This window comes from Erythranthe guttata, chromosome 14 (assembly GCF_056151865.1).
Source record: "Erythranthe guttata isolate IM_541 chromosome 14, IM_541, whole genome shotgun sequence".
Taxonomy (NCBI): Eukaryota; Viridiplantae; Streptophyta; class Magnoliopsida; order Lamiales; family Phrymaceae; genus Erythranthe; species Erythranthe guttata.
In genome coordinates, this window is record NC_142546.1 from 14521415 (window position 1) to 14545224 (window position 23810).

General features: G+C 31.6%; 1 protein-coding gene and 1 long non-coding RNA gene across 2 annotated transcripts; both read right to left on the reverse strand.

The window, feature by feature from the left end:
• Nucleotides 1-1850: 1850 nt before the first annotated feature.
• Nucleotides 1851-2954, reverse strand: LOC105952366 (zinc finger protein ZAT9). Its single transcript, XM_012975910.2, has one exon. It carries the CDS (start codon nt 2823-2825, stop codon nt 2136-2138), a length of 690 nt encoding a protein of 229 aa, XP_012831364.2. The 5' UTR covers nt 2826-2954; the 3' UTR covers nt 1851-2135.
• A 15288-nt stretch (nt 2955-18242) lies between these two features.
• On the reverse strand, nt 18243-19669 carry LOC148765258 (uncharacterized). Its single transcript, XR_016029771.1, has 2 exons — nt 19537-19669; nt 18243-18483 (listed from the first exon to the last, which is right to left on the reverse strand). It is a non-coding gene; the product is annotated as an uncharacterized LOC148765258 (long non-coding RNA).
• Between the last annotated feature and the right edge of the window lie 4141 nt (nt 19670-23810).

The window sequence follows — 23810 nt, forward strand, 5'->3', positions numbered from 1 at the left end:
ATGGATTGAAACGTCGCAATATAATCGATTTTTTTTTTCACAATTTTTTTGTTGCGACGTTTAATTAGGTAAAGTCGCTATTTTATTTCCATAAATTTGTTGTGGCGACTAAAATACACAAAAACGTCGCAATGAGATTTTCGATACTGCGACTAATAAGTAAAAACGTCGCGAAACCAAATTAAAACCCCATTTTTCACGCCCTAATTCCAGAACACCTTTCATCTACCCTTCTCCCTCTCTTTCAAAAATCGCCGCTGCAACTCACATCCTTCCTCCGCCGACGCACATCATTCCTCCGCCGACGCCGTCGCCGTCGCTGTCGCGGCCGACGGCATAAGCCCCTGTGCAGCCAAAGTCGACGAGACAGCCACCGCCAAGATTCCTCTATCTCAGCTCCTCCTCCATCTTCCACACCGCCGCCGTCGCCGCCGCAACCTACTCCACAGAAATCCACCTCCACCGTGCCGACAACATCACCGATTATTAAGGCCGAGCCATCACCGAAGTCCTTCTTCTCTCGCTCCTCCTCCATGTTTCACACCGTCGCTGCCGCTGCCGCTCCCGCTCCCGCCGATGCCGCCGCCGCTGCCGCTGCCCCTGCCACCACTGCACTCCGCCGTCTATCGAAATCGTCGCAGACGGTTGCGACGTTTAGGTAAATACGTCGCAAATATTTGCGACGGGCGCTTTTTTGACTTTTTTCCCGGAGCATTTCGTCGCAAAATAAACGTCGCAAAATTACAAATTTCGTCGCAAAAGAGGTTTTTACGTCGCAAAAAAACGTCGCCTGAAATGCATTTTGGCGTAGTGGTTGACCACATCAACAATGAAGTGCTTACGAGATCCTACACCTGGTGAAATACATCATATGTTTTTATCATGTGTAGATATTTACGCGAGGTGTAAATAATAAATCATAAAAACATTATAGTTTGGCAATATCAACATTACATTTCGTGGATTTCTCGACGAAAAGATAAGAAGGGCAAAAACTAAAAAAGAAATTAAAAAAAATTAAAGAATTACAAAAATAAATATTATTGAAAATTAATTGGTCTAGTTAAAAAGAATATTTAGGGGGCATTAATTATTAGTTATCTACTCATGAATATTTTGACTTGGCTTTTTAGGCTAATACAACATGTAATATATTCCTTTACTAAAACCAATCAATTTTTCTGGCTACTTTTTTTTTTATCTGCCTATGTTTCAAATTTCCAACTTTAGCAATGAATTTAAATGCTAAAATTAATTATATTGTCCTTTTAGTAATTAAAAAAATGTCATAATTATATAAAGAGTAAAATGCATTCAATATTTGGATAATAATAAGAGTGATTCTATTAGACTTTTAGAGGGGCACTTGCAAAAGAGTTTTTGAAAGTCTTCTATAGATTATAGGCCGGTTAAATAATATATATTAGATAATAGGGTAAATTACATACACCCTGAGGTATTAGTCAAATTACAAAAAAATTCCTTATGTTTGAATAATTATAATTATCTCTTTCAACTATGAATCTTTTTACATGTCCACCCTCGTGATATCAAATTTAGTGGAATATTATTCGGTTTGTATGTACCCGTTTTACTCCATAAAAATTCCGCATTTTGGAACAAAATGATCATACTATGCGTCTATCGGCTTGTAAGTATCAGATTGTGGTGCATCAAATACTGTATTTTTGCACAAAATGAGTACAAAGTAGAAAAACATTTCACGAAATCCATAAAATTTTATTGAATTTAACATCATAAGAGTTGCCCGGTAAGAAGTAATAGTATAACCCATTTGCCATAACACACAAATATTCAACTAAAAAAGCATCCAAAAATGGACTTTAATAATTAGGAAACTGACTTTCAAATCAGTTCATCTGATTTTATCTATTAATAAAAAAAAAAAAATCTCACTATTTCGTTACATGGTAACAACAAGAACACAATCCTCTTCCTCGGATCAAAACAAATTCTATTACAGTCAACTCTTTAGTCAAACCCAAATCTCCCCCACCCAAATAATTCCATTCTTTCAACTCCTAATCCCAAAAAAAAAAAAAAAAAAAAAAAAAATTAAAACTTTTCCCTCTAAATCAAAATATAAATTTCCATAATTTTTTTTAGCTAATTAATTAAATCTCATCATCATCATCATCATCATCACCATCACTTGGAGCAGGCAGATTCAGATCTATGCCAAAAGCTTCACCACTTCTTGAAAATGGCGGCTTACCCTTTCCACCATTAATATAATGTGTCCTCTTGTGCCCACCAAGCGCCTGCCCCGAAGAAAATACCCTATGGCAAAAAGGGCACCCGTGCACCTTCTCCGCCGCCACCACCACCTCCGTCGCCTCACGCGCCGCCTCACGCGGCGGCGCGTGAGTCCCACGCGCCGCCGCCCTGGCCTTCTTGTGGCTGGCCCTGTGCCCACCGAGCGCCTGATAAGACCTGAACAACCTCCCACACGTTTCGCATCTGTACTTGCCTCCCCTAACTTTAAAACTCTTCTTCACCACTTTGATTCCGCCGGAATATTCCTCTCTATTATTATTCCATTTGTCTCTGGACAACATCATCAAACAGTTGGCCACGTCTTCCTCGCTGGTTGTGTCCGAAACCACAGAGCTCACCGGCGGCGGCGACGGCGGAGGCGGAGGCGGATCGTTATCCACTATCAAAAAGTCCCGCTCGTCGGAGTAAAAAACGCTGGATTTTCGGACCCTTCTGGAATCCTGCTCCGACGAAGAAGAAGACGACGCCGACGACGGAGAAATATTATCCGGCGAGTAAAAGTTCGTCATCATATGGTGCTTCTCCATTTTTCTTGTTCCTCTTCTTCTCTCTCTCACACTGTCAGTGTGTTTGTGTGTGTGTGTGTGTACTGTGCTATGAGTAGGTAACAAGCATTCTTCCGCACCCCACTGAAATTTTCATGTGTACTGTGTCTGTGTGTGTGTATATATAATGCATATATATATATATATATATATATATATATATATATATATATATATATATATATAGAGATATAGAGATATAGATACAATGTGTGTTGTATAGTGTGTGTGTGAATGTGTGCACATAATATTAAGGGGAATTACACAAGCGAGATTCTGGATTGTATTTGAAGTTATATTTTCTTTAAAACGGCAATTAGCAATTAATATTATATGAAAAACAAAAAAAAAAATTAATTAATTAAAGCACAAATGCTTGTAACATGCAAGAATCAAGTTTATCATTGTATTTACCAAAATGCCCTTTCTTGTAACATGTAAAAATATTTAGGTAAATAACACTTAACCCCCTTAAGTTTGAGCTTTGTGCACATGACCCCCTTATACTTTTATGCATCGTTTGGTTGGGGAAATTAACCACGATTAACTGCATAATGGGACTTTGTTTGATGTTTGGTATTCGCAATAACTTGTCGGGGTGGACCCGCAAATATTATGTTATCATGCATTATTTTGATGTTTATGCATGTTTTTTATTGGATCTTGCAAGGTCCAATAATACAATTAAACTTTATTAGATTATTAAATTTTATCTTGGCAACCAAACGTGGTCTAACCATAGGAATGTAAGAGCTGTTCAATTTATGGGCTTATATTAAAATAAAGGGATGTCATGTGCTATATTGAAAGTATATGGGGTTATGTGCGCAAAATTCAAACAATAGGGGTAAAAGTTGTTTTACCCAAAATATTATTTTTTGTGAAAATTGAAAGGGTAATTTGGGGAATAACAGGATATCGAAGTTGTCAGAATAGTAAACCTGATTTTACTTTTTATATAATAAAGTCAAGAAAACTGTTGGGATTGTTGTAACGCCAAAAGGGCTGAAGTAAGTACTACTAGACCACACACCATATTAATATTAAATAATGGTTCTTGAAAATTAAATTACAGATATAATATATTTTTGTAATTATATTACACGGAAAAATAATATTTTGATATTGTTAATAATGAGAAAATTGAGGGAATTTTCGGGCAATATTGCATATATATGCAAGTGCTAATAAAATCTTGTTCAAATGGTAAGTTTGATGACCCATTTAATTTAATATACTCACAAAAATGTTGATTTTATGTATATCTATCTTAGTTGAGGCAGTTCTAATGATTAGTGACAATAAGATTGTAAATCTTCATATATTGTGCTAATGTACATTTTAGTAGTTTTTGTATATCTTGCGTCGACCGTTCAATACTTACGGGATGTGATGAATCCCGTTTTAATTTTAATAATATCGTTTTGACTTTACATGTGATTTTTGACCATTTTGGATTCTGAATTTGACAAAACTTCAAACATGCACGGAGTCTATCATTTTGTAAATTGGTTTTCTTATCCAATTGAGAAAACAATATGCATGAATTAATAAACACTGCGCACAATTTTAATATTTGAAATTATCTAAAATTGAAAATGTAACTTAATGATGTATAACTTTGTCACCCGAAATCCGCTCTAGTTGATTCAATTCGGGTTAGAAAGCTACCCCAGAGAATTACAATTTTTGTGTATTGAATTTTGATAAAATTGAACTAGGAAAGAGTCAAAATCACGTTCAAAGTAAAAACGATATTATTGAAATTTAGACGACATTTAACATTTCATAGTACTATATCATCTTAAATTTACAAATAATCACACATATAATTGAAATTTGAATGTTATTCGGTAAACTTAGTTTTGTAGCATAAATAAACTCGGTAAGTTAGATGCTACATTTGATTATTTACACTGGGTAGATTTTAAACCGTATATCTAATTAAATAACCCTACTAAATACACATACACACGGGCGCGTGCGATTATGTGTAGATTGTATTTGGTAAAATGGATAATATATAAATGCAAAATTAACCATAGTTGATTTTGTATAATTTTTCTAGGTCATGAAACTCTAAACGCCAATTTTATTAGGTGCCAAATGGTGGGACTTAATTACAACCATTGATTAACATTTGACTAAATCCATTAACCTCTTTTTTAATTGCATTATGGAACTCTTTCATCTTGTTAATAAACTTCTTCTTTAATGTAAACTGATTTGAAAGAATAAATGTACATTTAATGAGTGGTCATGTGAGTGAATCTACTACAAATCCCATTTTACTTAAGGGTGTAAATGAGTTGACTCGACACATTAACTCGACGAACTGGCTTGACAAAAGCACGAGCTCTCTGATGAGCTTGAGCCCGTATTTAGTTGTTCATAAGCTCTCGAATCAGCTCACGAACTTTTTATATATTATTATTATTATTATTATTATTATTATTATTATTATTATTATTATTATTATTATTATTATTATTATTATTATTATTATTATTATTATTATTATTATTATTATTATTATTATTATTATTATTATTATTATTATTATTATTATTATTATTATTAATTATTATTATTATTATTATTATTATTATTATTATTATTATTATTATTATTATTATTATTATTATTATTATTATTATTATTATTATTATTATTATTATTATTATTATTATTATTATTATTATTATTATTATTATTATTATTATTATTATTATTATTATTATTATTATTATTATTATTATTATTATTATTATTATTATTATTTTGACAAGGTGTAATTCAATTATAATGAATCTATATAATATATAAAAGTTGAATTCCACACCTAATTGATTGACATTTGTCAATTTCAATTGGTGACATGTATTCAATTTCATCCCACGTGGCAAATTGATTAGTGAAAATAAATCATCAAAAAACATGTCACCATTTTCCAAATTAAAAAGATATTTAATTATTTTATTATATATTTATATTATACCATTTATAAAATGCACTGAATATATCAACTTTCTTGGAAACTCTAAATAAAATTTATTTTTTAATTTAATTTTAATAGTAATTAATTTAATTTAAATTTATTTAAATTCTATTTAAAATCTTCACTTATTATAATTGTATGATTGACGGTGTTACGAAAATTTTGTATTTTAATTCATAAACTTGGATTTATATAAAAAAAATATTGCAGAATAAATCATTTGATATTATACATTTATCTTTTTTACTAATTAATATTATATTCGTAATTACCAAAATCTCCCTGAAGTTTGTTTTCGTCTTACATCGACCCCCTTACGGTATGATTTTTCACTGATTTTTTTTTATTACATGGAATATTCCCCCAAAAATGCAGATTCTACCATGCACGCGACATTTGTTTATGGTACTTTTTAAAGACAAAAATTACCCTGAGGGGGACTTTACACGAAATATTTATTCTTCTTAAATAACTTTTTCACAACTTTTTAGTATTACTATACCTCCCCTAAGGGTAATTTTTTATTTAAAAAGTAAGATAAAAGAAATTTCATGTCATCAAGGGTAGAATCCACGATTTTTGGGATATTACGTGGAATAAAAAAGATTCCGTAAAAAATCACACTGTAAGGGGGTCGTGTAAGACATAAACAAACATCTGGGGGATTTTGGTAATTACCGATAGGTGGGGTTGATTTCCGTAATTTAGCCTTAGTTCATGAGGATTTTCGTAATTTATCCTATTAACAACGATTATCGTTATTACGTCTTAACGTTTGCTTAAACCCTTATATTATTTTAAATAATATTAATGTCAGTTTGATAATATAATTAAATATTAATTTCTAATATATTTAATATGTTTTTCTTGATATTTCAGGTACCACACATAAGGAATTTGATATAAAAGTTGCGAGATTGAATATAATTTTTTTTTTGATACAAAATAATAGATAATTGCAAAAACATTGATGCAAAATCATAATTAGGATTGTGATTAGTATTAGCATTAGAATTAGGATTATAATTAATATTCTTTGAATTAGTATTAGTATTAATACTAGGATTAGGATTCGGATTAATATAGTATTATAATTAATATTAGGATTATGATTAATATTATTTTTAGAATTATAATTAAGATTATGATTATTGATTTGTACTACAATTAGTGACATGTATTAGTTTTATGGTTATGATTAGCATTAAAATTAGGATTAATATGGTTAGAATTATAGTTATAATTAACATTAGCATAGCATAAGTATTATTAGTAGTAAAATTATTAGGATTATAATTAATGTTAGAAATAGGTTTAGGATTAGAATCATGATTAGTATTATGAATAGGATTAGGAATAAGATAATGATTTGGATTATATTAGTATTACAATTATAATCAGCATAAGCGACATATCCTGATTAACATTAACATTAAAATTAGTATTAACATTAGAATATGTACATTAGCATTATCATTAACAATATTAACATATTAGTATTAGAAATAGTATTAATATTAGTATTAGTATTAGTATTAATATTAGGATTAATAATAGTATTGGTAATAGTATTAGTATTAATATTAGTTTTTAGTATTAGTATTAATATTAGTTTTAGTATTAGTATTAATATTAGTATTAATATTAATATTAATATTAGTCTAAATAACAGTATTAATATCAATATCAGTATCGGTATCATTATCAGAATCGGCATTAGTATCGGCATCAGTATCGGTATTGGTATCGGTATCAGTATCAATATAAATATCAATATCAATATCATTATCATTATCAATATCAGTATCAATATCAGTATCAGTATCAGTATCAGTATCAGTATCAGTATCAGTCTCAGTTTCAGTCTCAGTATTCGTATCCGTATCAGTATCAGTATTAGCATCAGTATCAGTATCAACATTTGTATCAATATGAGTATCAGAATCAGTATGAGTATGAGTATCAGTATGAGTATCATCATTTGTATCAATATCAGTATCAGTATCAGTATCAGTATCAGTATCAAGTAAATATCAGTATCAATATCGATATTAGTATCATTATCAGTATCAATATCAATATCAATATCAATATTAGTATCAGTATTAGTATGAGTATCAATATGATTGTGAGTATAAGTATGAGTATGAGTATTAATATGAGTATAAATATGAGTATCAATATTAGTATTAATATTACTATGAGTATCAGTATGAGTATCGATATTAGTATCAGTATCAATATCAATATTAGTATTAGTATTAGTATAAGTATTAGTATTAATATTAATATTGCTATGAGTATCAATATTAGTGTCAATATCAGTATCAGTATTAATATTAGTATTAATATAATATTACTATGAGTATCAGTATGAGTATAAGTATTAGTATCAGTATCAAAATTATTATTGTTATTAGTATCAGTATTAGTCTTAATAATTAGTATGAGTATTACTATTGGTATCAATATCACTATTCGTATCACTATAAGTATCAATATTATTATTAGTATTAGTATCAATAGCAGTCTTAGTATTAGTATTAGTATTAGTATTAGTATTAGTATCAATATAACTATCATTATCAATGTAAGTATCAGTATTATTCTTATTCTTAGTATTAGTATTATTATCAATATCAATATTAGTATTAGTATTAGTTTTATTATTAGTATTAGTATTAGTATTGGTACGTGTATGTGTATTAGTATTAGTATCAGTATTATTATTATTACCAGTATTAGTGTTAATATTTGTATTAGTATCAATATTAGTATCAATATTAATATTAGTATTAGTATTAGTATTAGCATTAGTATTAGTATTAGTATTAGTATTAGTATTAGTATTAGTATTAGTATTAGTATTAGTATTAGCATTAGTATCAGTATTAGTATTAGTATTAGTATATATTAGTACCAGTATTAGAACCAATATTAGTATTAGTACCACTATTAGTATTAATATTAATTAGTATTAATATTAGTATTAGTATTAGTATTAGTATTAGTATTAGTATTAGTATTAGTATTAGTATTAGTATTAGTATTAGTATTAGTATTAGTATTAGTATTAGTATTAGTATTAGTATTAGTATTAGTATTAGTATCAGTATCAGTATTAGTATGAGTACTAGTATTAATTGAATTAGTATCACTATTGGTAACAATATTGGTATTAGTATTGGTATCCGTATTGGTATCAATATTGGTATCAGTACTGGTAGTGGCGTATACATAATATCTCTTTTGCAATATTTATAAGTTTTATTGTTGTTTGAGTAATGTGCATCACTAATTGAACGCCATTAGTGATAAACTTGCTGGTTATTTGAATATCTATTGTGTTACTTCTCCGCTACCGTGTTTGTTGTTACCTTAGTTATTTTGCAGAAGACTCACATAGTGTAGTAGATTGCAATCCAAGAAATAGAGTTATACCATATGTTTTAAATGATTTACTTAATCTTAATATCGTGCTTTGCGCGCCTCATGTTTTCTTATTTGTAATATTTAACTTAATTTCATATGTTACAACTCTAAATTAAGAGATAAAGTTTATGTTTTTTATTTCCTTCCATTTTGTTTTACTTGAATTGGTATTGTGATAAAGAGATAGTCGTTTACATAAGTTTATTTTTCTCATTTTGAAACTCACCTCCGTGCAACGCACGGGTGAAATACTAGTTGGCATATATATGTGGATGTCTAGCCCGAATTGATTTGATTTTAAAACGAAGTCTTCTCATTTATTTATAACTTTTTTGGAAACTTCAAAACAATGTCGACAAAAAAAAAATGCGATTTGTTTGATGCTACACTTGGTGAAATATATCATGTGATTATTAACCGTTGATGTGCACACAATCACACACATCCATGTGTATGTGTGCTTAGTGGGAAGTTATTTCACTACATCAACGATTAACATTTACCGGGTATATTTGACCAGGTGTAGCATCTCAAAGACTAAGAAATGCCATGTCAAAAGTAATTAATTACATAGTAAAATAATATATATGTTCCAATTCGTAATTATTTATTAACATTGAATTAAAATAATATTCAAATCTCATGTCCATACGAGCATGAATAATAATATACTTTATTACTTGATCGATACGTACAACTTCCATTGAATATTAAAACGGTGAGTGTTGAAAATCCGATGAGGCCGCCATAGGCGGCATGAAGGTAGTGATGGCAGGTGGCCATGGCGGCATAGTGGCGGCTCGGCCAATCGTGTCCATGTCCACGAGTCTCCCCATGCCCATACACATACCCGTACCCGAACCCGAACCCGAACTCATACCCAAACCCGTATCCACCATAGATATTTGAAGATGGTGTGGTTGGATGCCAAGTGGCAACATCACCAAGGAAGGCATGTTCATCAAGCACATCATTTCAACTTGTGATTGAAGTTGTTTGATATATTCTATTACATCATCCAATATTGAAGCTCTATCTATCTGCAACAAATAGAATTAACAAATTGCTCCTCTTTAATTTATAATTATTATTTTTATATAATTAAATTAAATTATTAGAATATAAACAAATATTTTTCACAATCTCAAACCCTAATCTCTACAACGTATGATAAAAAAAAATGACATAATCAAGAAAGTATTTTTTTTCTTCCCCTTCTCAATATTTAAAGTTTTCAATCTGTCGAATTTCTATGTATTTCAAGATTTTTATATTTTTTAAAACTTTTACTTATATATTCAACTAAATGTATACTATATTACAACTTATTTTATACAAGTTTATGAATATTGTTTTGACAACAATATCTATAACTGATTACTTATTTGTTTTGTTTTTCTTCGTAAATATCCCTAAAACATTTCGAGGGTGCTACCCCTGAACCTCCGCCATATTTTCATTACCTCTCTCAAATTTTCGCCCCCCTACCGAACAATCCCTGGTTCCGCCCCTATATATATTATTACATTGAATTATTGAAAGAATTTTGGCAACATTATCTTGGATGATATAGTAGAATAGACTTGGAATTAATTAATTAATCATTCTAGTCTAGAGAATTTGGCCCACATATTTCAATTAATTGTTTAATTCGTTTTTTGATTTTTCTACGTACGACCTAATGAATTAAAGTTTAAACAGCATCTGCACATGCAAGACTGTGATGTTTAGAATTTTAAATCCATAATAATAAATATTTTTGTTTATTTTAATATATATATAACAAATCGATAAATACCAAATCAAATTTTGAAAAAGAGCAGAAAATTGGTAAAAAAATAATTCTGCTGGAGAGGGAGCCCCCAAGCTTACACATGGGTCTGCCCCTATATATATATATATATATATATATATATATATATATATATCTTTGATACGAATTAAAAGATTTGTTGCGTACCTTGTTGCAATTTGGGACCAACTTCTGCAATATCTGCATCCTTTGATTAATTTTCTCTCTTCTTTTCTGGGACAACAACGTACATACATGAATATAATACATAATGTCATAACTTTTTTTAATATATAAATAAAAATAAATGATAAATAAAACATTCTAATATATATAAATATAAATAAAATAAACAAAAATGTTTGTTATTTAGGTAAAAAAATTGGCAACTCATCATACGTAAGAAACAAAAACCCCTACTTTTTCAGATTGGCTATGCATAGCAGCAGCTCTACTTTTGCCTGTCGAATTTAAGGGTTTCCCATATTCTCCCTTTTTGCCACCATCATCCCTCTGCAAATATAATCAACAACATATACGTATATCTTATATATATATATATATATATATATATATATATATATATATATTACTCTTAAATAATACTGCATGCATTACTCTTAAATATATATAGTGTGTGTCAGTGTGTGTGTGTGTGTATGTGGCGCGTTGCCTGGTGCCGGCCGTCTCTACGACTCACATTAGTTTTGCAGCTGCAGAATCCGGCGCCGCCATGCGTAGTGCTGGCGGCGGCGGCCGCCCCACTGTGCCGCGTCTCCGGGAAGAATTCCGGCACGGCGTGCTTGGATTTTTGTTGATTAATATTAATATTATAACTGCGAATGGTGCTGTAGTTGGTGGTTGTGTCGCAAGCTGGGACTAGGGCGGCGTCAGTGATGACGGCGGCGGGTTGGTGGTGGTGGTGGTTGCCACCGTCGCCGGATTCGCGGAGGCGGGGATGGCTAGTAACAATGGCTTGATTGACTACAGACTCCAGAGTGCCGGCGGCGCGTGGCTCTTCCCAACTCAAGGGGACATCTGGAGGCAAAATGGGAGGAGTGGTGAGGCCGGGAGGCGGCGGCGTTGGGGCGGAGCTGCCGCCGTGGATATCCCAACCTGCAGGAAAACAGTGACTCATTTTTCAGACAAGATACTTTTCTGCCTTAATTCTGTATCTATGTCGTTTGTTTAGAGCAAACATTTGTGATTTTTATAGAAATTAAATCACGAAAAATATTATAAAATTTAATTAAAATAAATGTAAATTAAGAAATCCCCTGAAATTGCATTAAATAACGAAAAACACCCCGCCTATCCCTAATAGCCAAAATCCTCTAATTAACTGTTGATCGATTTTTTTACCAGAAAATGTGTACACTCTATTATAACTCTGTTAAATAGATAAAAGAAAGTATTTGAAATTGTGTAAAGTCTATTAAGACGGAAACAAAACTCAGAGAGTTTTTGATAATTACAAATAGATGGAAATGTTTTTCATTATTTAGCCTAAATTCGGGGATTTTCGTAAATTAAATAACTTTAATTATCAGTGAGAGCTACTTACTGATGATTGGAAAATCATTGACAGGACAGATATATATATCATGCTAGCCGACAAAAAACAACAGTTGTCTAACTAGGAACTTATACTACAGTTTAGGATTAAAAATACTGAATTGCTAATTGTAGCGGGACTTTTACTGAAATTGACTTATTTGCAGCGATATTTTTTATTTCTACTTTTTCAACTTTCTCAAAAACTCAAAACGCTTCCAAACATTGCCTAAGATTTTCGACTTTGTTTGATAAATCGACTGTCCGACGACAACAAATAACATTATGGCCGATTCTGATGACTTGGACGAGGTAAAATCGAAGAAATTAGTGAAAGTTCAATTTTTTCGCGGCAATATCGTGTTGTGTAGCACGAGAACCCCAAAAATTTGGGGTTCCCGTGCAGTACAACACGGGAAAATAAAAAAAAATTAAAAAAATCGTGGGTTTCGTGCTGAGTTGCACGGGAACACCATGTTCCCGTGCCTTGGAGGACGGATGCTTGTGGTTCCCGTGCCCTAGAGGACGAGAACCAGGAACTATCGTCTCCTAGGGCACGGGAACCCTAAATGTTAATTTTTTTATTTTTTTTTATATTGTTATTTATATATACTAATTATTATTTGTTATACCTTACTAGGCTAGTGAATGTGATAATTTTGACGATGAGTGTGGAACTAAATATGACAACGAGTACGAGAATCCCAACATGTGTTATGATGTTCCTCAAGACACACCAACAACTTCTGAGGATCACAGTCAATATTTCAATGTGGGTGTTGAGTTTGAAACATGGAAAGAATTAGTGGCATGGGCAAAAAAAATGCCTGCTACTCATGGTCATCGATTGATAGTAACTTCAAGCCAGAAAAACGTTTATGTAGTAATTAGATGTCATGTGTCTGGGAAGGGACGTGAAAAACGAACCGAAGGTGTGAAGCAACGGAATGTGGGAACAAAGAAATGTGGATGTCCATTTCGTATATTTATACTGTAGCAAAAATCGAAACGATGGACTATGGCGAATGAATTTAAAAAATGGCATCCACACTGACCCGACACTACCGTATCTTACCGGACAAGGACCGGATAGTCATTTGACACCAGAAGAATACAAGGTAGTGAAGTTACTTAGAAGGAGCCACATGAAGCCGGCATTAATCATGGATCAGATTGAGGAAGGAAAATCCACATACACCAACGAGTGTGAAACATGTCTACAACCAACTTGAGAAGATGAAAAAGAAGAATATGGCGGGGAAGACATGTCCGCAAATCTTGCCCACTTGTCGGAAATGTTCAAAGAACGCCTATATATGTGGCGTCGTTTATCTAGGTTGGGATAGGCATTTTATTTTATTTGGTATGTATTAGAACCTTGTATTATTTTATTTTATTTGGTATGTATTTATTAGAACCTTGTATTATTTTATTTTAGTTGGTCGTCTATATTTGAACCTTGTATTATTTTATTTTAGTTGCTATGTATTTGAACCTTGTATTATTTTATTTTAGTTGGTATGTATTTAAAACTTGTAATATTTTATTTTAGTTGCTATATATTAGAACCTTGTATTATAAAATCAAACTAAAACATAAATAAATGTCCAAAACAAAAATAACAGATTTAAAATCAAACTAAAACATAAATAATAGTCAAACAAAAAATAACAGAAAACAGTAAAGCAAGTCCAAAACATAGACAAATGTCACAAAAAATAAATAAATGTCAAACAAATGGAACGATCGTCTACTGTCTACCCCTAGATCTCGTTGAGGTGCCACTCGTCCCACCCAGTCCCCGACGCGGTGGTGGCATCTCCATAAAGTCGTCGTCGTCGGAATCTCCAGTCTGAGAGGGGGATAAACCTAGAAAACGTGCGTGTGGCTCCACACGAGGCTGTAACTGCACACCTAGATGCTCGGGTATCTCGTGCATGTGCGGATGGATGATACGCACAATGTCATAGAAGTCCGACTGAATAGGAGGCAGACGTACGACTGGCGGAGGTCCTTGTGGCGCTGGATCTCGGTTGATGACGTACTGATGCGTACGAGGAACGTACCAGTCCATGTACCGAGCAATATGAGTCTTGAAACTAGGATTCATCCTCCAATCAGCCGGTCATCCGATCCTGGAGCCGGACCATGTAACACAAGTGGGCCACTAAAAGTATCGAACTCGTACCGAGACTTGCGTGCGCGCGCAGTCTAGACGAGAACTTCATCAAAATCGCTCCCAACATGGTCCTGCTCCTCCTCGTGTTCCTTGTAGGGGATACGGGAATCTGCCCCTAAAGATCGAATGCTACCCGCCATAGATCTAGAACTATGGTCTATGTGGGGAATCTCGTCCACGACGGGTAAATCAGTGTCGCGCTCAATAACTCTCATACGACGGTGAGATGCAGTCATACGAATGCGCTCGGCTTCCGCCTCGGCTTCCGCCGCGGCTTCCCCGCCATACCGAAATTTAATGTTCGAGACTTTATCCGAACTCGAAGAAGCACCCATAAGCCCTTTCCCCTTGTCATGACGTGCCATCTGTAAAAGATAAACAAACCAATTAAATATAATAATATAAAAAAAAATTAAAAAAAATGATTTTTCCGTTCTGCAGAACACGGGAACTTGAAGAATTTTCAAGTTCCCGTGTTCTGCAGAACGGGAAAATCAAAATTTTTGAATCCCCCGTCTTGCAGAACACGGGAAGCTGAAAAATCTTCAAGTTCCCGTGTTCTTCAAGACGGGAACATTATATAATTTATTTTTTAAATTCGGTAAATGAAAATCTCCCGTGTTCCGGAGCACGGAAACTCGTAGAACATTCAAGCTTCCGTGCTCTGCAGAACGGAGGATTCAAAATTCTTGAATCCTCCGTTCTGCAGAGTACGAAAACTTGAATGTTCTTCGAGTTTCCGTGCTCCAGAACACGGGAGCTGTAAATTTTTTATTTTTTTTTTCGAAATTTTGCTAGATCTAATTCTAAACATGTGTTTTTACCTAAATTGGAAATAAAAATAATTAAAAGTAGTAGGATATCGAAAATTTACCTGAATCGAGCCTCGTTTGTATGGTTTGAATGTCGAAAAAATTTACGAAATTCGAATTTCTAAAGAGAGTTTGGGAATATGAGAGATAAATTGAAAAAAAGAAATAAATGAAAAATATACCGCTGCAAATAAGCCAATTTCAGTAAAAGTTCCACTGCAAATAGTAACACCCTTAAAAATAACGGTAAATTACAACCACCCTTAAGGTATGGTTAAATTACGAAAACTCCCATCTTGTTTGGATAATTACAACTACCTCCCCAACTTTTCAAATTTAGTGAAATCTTCGAGATTATATGAAATATTATCACCTTTGTACCCATTTTATCCCACTCGAACTCTACATTTTGAAGAAAAATGATCATAATATGTGTTTTTTGGCTTGTATATATATCAAATTGTGGTGCATCAGAAATTATATTTTTACACAAAATGAGTACGAACTAGAACACATTCCACGAAATCTCGATGAACATGTTGAATTTGACACCATAAGGGTGGAGGTGTAAGAAAAAATCATAGTTGAGGGGGTAGATGTAATTATCCAAACAAGAAGGGTTTTTTTTTTGTATATTGACCATACCTCAGGGGGTGTTTGTAAATTACCCTTAAAAATAAAATAAAATTGGGTGAATTACGTTTTGCACCCAGGAATTAAAGTGTTTGGCATTTTGCACCATATAATTTAAAAATTGGCAATGTCGATATATATCGACGAAATTAATTTTGTTGCCAATAATTATATTTTAGCAACGAAACATAATATTTGTGGCTAAAGAATAATGTTTTTGTAACAAGATATTTTTGTTGCTTTTGAATCTCGTAGGCAACGAAACATATTGTTGTTGCAAAAGAGTATTTCTTTTTGCTACGACATAAAATTGTAGTAATTAGTAAATACATTTACAACGGCAATAAATTTAATTTTGTTGTGAATAAGTGACGAAAGACAACGAAATATTTTGTTGTAAATGCTCCAAGTGATTTGACAACAAAATATAATCGTTGTAAATTAAAAAACCAACTTTTTTTCTTGATTTTAATTATATATATTTAAAAACCAACTTTCTCGATTAATCGTGAGTCGGTGCCTGACCGACTCGGACATAATTACCGCTTTTTATATGATAATAAAAATCTTATTTGTTTATATTATCCACATTAACTCATGAATTTTTCGTTAAGTCAATTGGTGTTATGATTTTAAAAAATTACTATATATAATTAATGGTAGATGTTATATTTATAATTAAATTTTATTGTAAATTATTTTTTTAACATAAAATACATATATTAAATTATTTGTTATGACATATTATTTATTTATATAGTTATTTTAATCATTTGACTATGTCTATTTAGTTTTTATAAATTTATTTTCGATCAGTTTACATAAATGTAGTGTTGCCCCAGCGGATTGAAGGGTCTCTAACTTCAAATCAACCGGAGTTCGACTGTTACTATTGTCATGTCTCCATATATCGATAGTTTATATTTAATTTATTTATCTAATAAAATTCATTTAAATAATCAATTGGATTACAAATTTAGTACCAAAAAAATTATATATCAGATAAAACAATCAAAGTAAAAGTGAGTGTATTTTATAAATATGATAATATTTTTGTCCCAAAATTAATTAAGAGGTTTCAGTTCGCAAAAAAATTCACTTCCAATATACATTGAACACCTTAGTAGAAGCACCAAACAATAAATATATAAATCAATAAATAATTCTTCACTTTTTCGTCCCCAAATCAATTATGATTTGATGGTCTATACTTAGGTAGTAGTGACAAAAGCTTTTACAAATATACCACGAGGCTTCTTTTCCACTTTTAATTTGCTTTCACAATCATTTTTTTACTTTTTTTTTAATAAATTATTTTAAGCTATAATTTTCAGAGCATCCGTATATCTTTTCATTTATATTGAAATAGAGAATTATTAATTAAATAAAAGGGCACATTTGATATACACTCCTCATATGGAACTTATATAGGGCTAGGTTCACCCCTAAAATTCTTTCTTTGATATAACCCCCCTGGAGAGGTAAAAGTACTATTGGTCCCTTATGTTCAATTTCCACCCATCTGCATTCAGCATTTTCGCCCCTACATTCAGCATAATGTTGAACTGCATTTAGCATTTTAGGCCTGCATTTATCATTTTTATAGATTATTTTAATAAAAATATAAATTCTTATTTTATTATTATTTTTTATATATATCGTATTTTGTATTTTTTTTATTTTCTAATTTTTTTTTAATTTTTAATTTTTTTAATTTTTTTAATTTTTTTAATTTTTTTAATTCTTTTATTTTTTTAATTTTTTTTTAATTTTTTAATTCTTTTATAATTTTTTTATTTTTTAATTTTTAATATTTTAATTTTTTTAATTTTTTTGGATAAATTTACTGTACTGAATTGACTATACATGACTACAGTATACCACAGTCATGTATAGTTATATGTAATCATGTACTGTCTTTGTACCCAAAAATTAATTTACACCAACAACAAAATTCACAATTTAATCTTGATATTATAAATCAACTAACCCAGAAAAATTGAAAAAAACACAATCACATGCATATAATCTTTAAAACATGAACACGCATTACTATACATTAAAAAACACATAACATACATATAAATATATGTTACTACACATGACTATAGTTATATACAATTATCTATAGTTATATAAGTGGCATAAGTCCGGAGTACTGTAGCATGAATCCAACTTCACAAAGGCACTTCATCGAATTTTATTCTCTGCATGTCATAAAATTATAATAAAAGCAAAACCTGCGACAAAAAAATACGAGTTAAATAGCAAAATGGAACATGCGAGTTAGGTTACATGAAAAATACAAAAAAAAACATGATTTTTTTTGTTGATAAATTTACTGAACTAAAATCGACTACAAATGACTATAGTATACTACAAGTCCTATATATAGTCATGTATACAAGTAGTCATGACTATACATGACTACATGTGACTGATTATATGACTGATTATATGTGACTGTATATGACTAAATATAACTGTATATTCACCTGACTCAAATCACCCATGTAAGTAACCATTACTGGTTAAATTTTTATTACAGACAAACAAAGCTCTCACACATTAGGTATTTCAAATCATTTTCAAATAAATACAAAAAAAAAATTACATATATATGATTTATAATAAAAAATCAAATTACATGAAAAATACAAAAAAAAATATGATTTTTTTGTTGATAAATTTACTGAACTACAATCGACTACAAATAACTATATTATACTACAAGTCCTATATATAGTCATGTATAGTTACATGTAGTCATGACTATACATGACTACATGTGACTGACTATACATGACTGTATATGACTAAATATAATTGTATATTCACCTGACTCAAATCACTCATGTAAGTAACCACTACTGGTTAAATTTTCATTACAGACAAACAAAACTCTCACACTTTAGGTATTTCGAATCATCTTCAAATAAATTATAATATGATTTATAATAAAAAATCAAATTAATCCAAAGAAAAATATTTTAATATTAATTGTTCACAGATCTTCAAAATCATAGTAGATCAGTGTTTTTTTTATATATAAATGCAGTAAATATATACAAATCGAACACCACCAATTCCAGATCTGAAATTTTAGGTCTAACTACACATCTTCGGATCACAATTTAAAATTTTTGAATTTAGTTGATTTTCATAAAAAAAAGAAAACAATAAAATAAGGTGAAATAGTTAAGAGAATTCAGATCTTAAAAAATAAATTAAAATCGGATGGACATTCATAAATTAAAAAAATACCTTTAAAATTGAAGTGAATGGTTTAGTACCGAGTTCAAGGCGGTGGGAGGAGCAACGACGGCCGGCACAAGGCCGTGGCGGAGCAGCGACGCAAGGCGGCGGCGGAGCAGCGACGGCGGCAACGCAAGGAGGTGAGGGGAGCAACGGCGGCGAAGAGCTGTGGGTAGAGAGAGTTAGAGAGAAAGAGATGAAGAGAGAGAAAGAAGAAAGAGAAGAGAGAGAGAGAGAGTTAGAGAGAGAAAGAAAGAGAGAGAGAGAGTGGGGGAGTGGGGAGAGGACGGCCATAGAAGTTGTTGGGGGAAGAAAAAAAACTAGGGTTTAGGGTTTTAATGTGTAATTAAAAGAGCAGAGCAAAATGGGTATTTCGATTTGTCTAGGGGGTCTATCAAATTAAGATTAGAATTTGGATTTTTGACTAGGAAAGAAAAATCTATAAGACCTATCCATATATATTTTCAAAACTAGGGGTTATCCCACATTTCCCCTAAATAAAAATATGCGGTCACCAAATTGAACAAGCGTTCACTTTCTTTTCCATTATTGTAATATTATTATAATTCATATGTCACGATCCTATAAATAACAAAATAGTAGTAAGCTAGTTATGATAGTGTTATTAATTAGGGATAATTAGTGAGAACCCCCCACATCATTTATATATATTAGGGTGGATATAATCCCCTTTTCATAATTAGTGAAAACCCCCCATTGTATTAAATTCGATTTTTTATGATTAATTATATAATTGACATTTACATTTTAACCCTTATGTAATTAATTTATTTTAAACACGTGATTTGAAGAAAATCTTTGAGATCACGATATATCGGCATATTCCATAACCGTCTCATCTCTCTCAAACATCATGTTAATTTTTGAACCATTCCAAAGGCGCGCGTTGAGATTCATATCTCGTTCCATTCAGAGAGTCGGCGACTGTAATTGAAGAGGGCGAGTTTTTTTTTGTTTTTTTGTTTGCAACGCAGTTGTTTTGAGTGCTGATTCGATGCATCAAATTTTAATTCATATCTATGGTGATTCTGATCTAATTGCAGAAAGTGGTTTGTAATTGATTTCATATATGCGAACTGTTGTTTTGTTGTTTGTGCGAACGATAGCATACAAACCATTTATGTTGTTATGTATGAACGCAAGATTTTTTTTTTGTGCTGATTATGTTGAGATTTTATAGTCATGTTATGCAGGTAACACGACTATTGTTTTTGCAGTAACATGTTCGTAATTTACTTATTATTATAGTTGATTTACTTATAGTCGTTTATTTATAGTCGTTTATGCAATGATGGTTGTTTAATGCATATTCTATAAGGGTTTTGAGTACGAGTATATCAAGAACGAGTCATATAGGGTGACGGCGGTGTGTAAGTACAAACATGAAAAACAATGCTGTTGGAGGATACACGCTTCCGTTGACAAATATAGCAAGTTTTGTTCTATTCGTGCGTATGAATTTGTTCTAATCGGTCTAGGGCACGTACGATGTTTATACGTGCGGTATGTTTTTTGGGACTGTGAATAAGAAGAGATTAAGTGCAGCTATTATTATTGACTTGATTGCGGGGTGAGATTCGATCAAGGCCAGGTACCCGGCCTCGTGAAATAGTTACGCAGGTGAGAGACAAGTTTGGAGTTGATATTAGCTATTATTTAGCGTGGAGATCGACTGACGCAGGTAGGGCATTGTCTTTGGCGATCATAGCAGCTCATATTCATTTATTCCGTCATATTTTGAAGAATCGGAGCGGACAAATCCTGGTAGTTTATTTCACTTGGAAATTGATGATGTGAAGAATAATTTTCGCCCGTTGTTTCTTTGCATTTGCAGCTTGTATGGAAGGGTTCAGGACGACACGTTCTGTCGTCCTATTGTTATGCTTGATGGCACTTTTTTGAAGGGCAAACACAAGGGTATGTTACTTAGTGCAGTCGGAAAAGACGGCGACGAACGTAAGTTGTACAGTGTATGTTATTTTTTGGTTTTTAGAGTATAGTTGTTTTGACAATAGTTATTTCCATAAATAGTTGTCTACATAATAGTTGTTTTCATACAAACCAGTAATTAATATCATTTTTTTCACATCCAGGTTTGTTTCCAATTGCATTTGCAAATGTGGATGAAGAAACTGATTGCAATTGGTCATGGTTTCTAAATTACTTGAAAGTTGCTATTGGGATGGATAGGGTTTTTACGTTTGTCTCATATCGTAATCATGGGATTTTGGTTGTTTCCACGTTGTCTTCATGGTTACTGCTACAAGCACTTGAAGGGAAATTTGAAAGATCGATTTAGGGGTGAGTCAAAGAATTATCGTAAAGCTGTGGTGAGGCAATTTCAGGATTGCGCTTACGCTGCCACATAACCTGAGTTTGAAAGATGCTTGGAGAAATTCAAAAGAACTGGTGGTGGAGGAGCACGCAATTTTCTAGTTGATATGGTGTTCAGTGTACAAATTAGTCAACTATTTTTTTTTATAGATAATAGTTGTATTATAGTAGTTGTTCTCATAAAGTATAGATGAAGATCCGGTATAGAATACGTTCATATATAACTAACATTACCTTTTGTCATAACATGAGAACTGTGAAAATAGTTAATTACATTACATATAGTTGTTTTTCAGCATCATTTTGCGTATGCCTTTCCACTACAGCGCATGATTGTGCTTTCAGCAACAAAAAAAGCATACAACTATTAATGAACAACTATTATAAAATCAGTCACTACAGAAATTAAACATCGTCAACATAAAATACCAACTAAAACATGCTACGCAAGTTTACAGCTACATTAAACTAGAAGTTTGCTCAAAAAACAATATCGCCCAAAAGTAATAATACGTCAACATAAAATACCAAAAAAAAAAAGGATCTACACAAGTTTACAACTACAAAAAACTAAAATAATCAAGCGATTTTTTTTACTCCAATTCATCTTTTTGCTTCCCCAATCTAGAAAGGTTTTCACAATTTCAGTTCGCATTGCCGGGTATTCTGATTCAGCTTCGTCCTTTATGATTGGTTGTTGCTCGAAAAGTTTTTTAATCAGATACAAACAAACCACACCGCAGTCAACACTATCATCTTTTTGTTGTGGCGCTTCAGCGAGTGAAACGATTTGCTCTTCTGGACATACGAGTATGAGGTTGTGATGTTCTGCTGTTTTTTCCAGAGCCTTTTTCTGAATTTGTACATTTATGTAAGTTGAAGGTGTATTATATTGTAATATAAAAACAATGCATAATGGAAAAATTACCAGTTCCATTGCTTCTGATAACAATCATTGGAGCGACAACGCATAGAATTGTAGAATATCCAATCCCCATGAAATTTGTCTAATACAAGTAATGTCCAGTGATCCTGAATAGTCTATTTACAAAATAGTCAATTTACAGAATAGTCTATCTAGGCAGAATATTCTATTTGTCTATGTACATACTAATGAACTATTTGCAGAATAGTCTATTAACAGTTAACAAAAATAGTCTAATAATAATTCCACCAAATAGACTATTTGGATTCACAGTGTGGCATGCGATTTTTTTGACTGAACAACTACTACATACAAATGCCCACTAATTCCAGCAAGAATAACATATTAATAACAATTCTTAATGAACTATTTAAACAAACATTTACGATACAACCATATATTCTACAATTATATAGTTTACAAGGAATTGCTTACAAAAAAGTCTGTTTGCAGTATACCCAAACACGAATTACACTGTTTTTTTCAAAGTCATCTATTCCAAATATATACCAACAAAACCAGATATATAAGATTCAACTATTTCTATTTTAGCTAATTACGAAACAACTACTTAACAAATTCAAAAAAAGTCTATTAACAGTTAACACAAATAGTCTATTAATACTTAAAGAACATTCAAGACACACATGCAAATTGACTATTTTCATTCACAGTGTGTCATGCGTTTTTTTTAACTGAACAAGTACTACATACAAATGCCCACTAATTCCAGCAACAATAACAGATTAATAACAATTCTTAATGAACTACTATAAACAAACATCTACGATACAACCATATATTCTACAATTACATAGGTTACAAGTAATTGCTTACAAAATAGTCTGTTTGCAGTATACTCAAACACGAACTACACAGTTCTTTTCCAAAGTCATCTATTCTAAATATATACCAACAAAACCATATATGTAAGATTCAACTATTTCTATTTTAACTAATTACAAAACAACTACTTAACAAATTCATCTATTTAAAATTATATTAATTTCCCCATAAATAGACTTTCAAGCC

Coding starts and splice junctions, on each gene's coding strand:
- LOC105952366 (XM_012975910.2), bottom strand. CDS start 2,825: ATGGAGAAGCACCATATGATGACGAACTTTTACTCGCCGGATAATATT.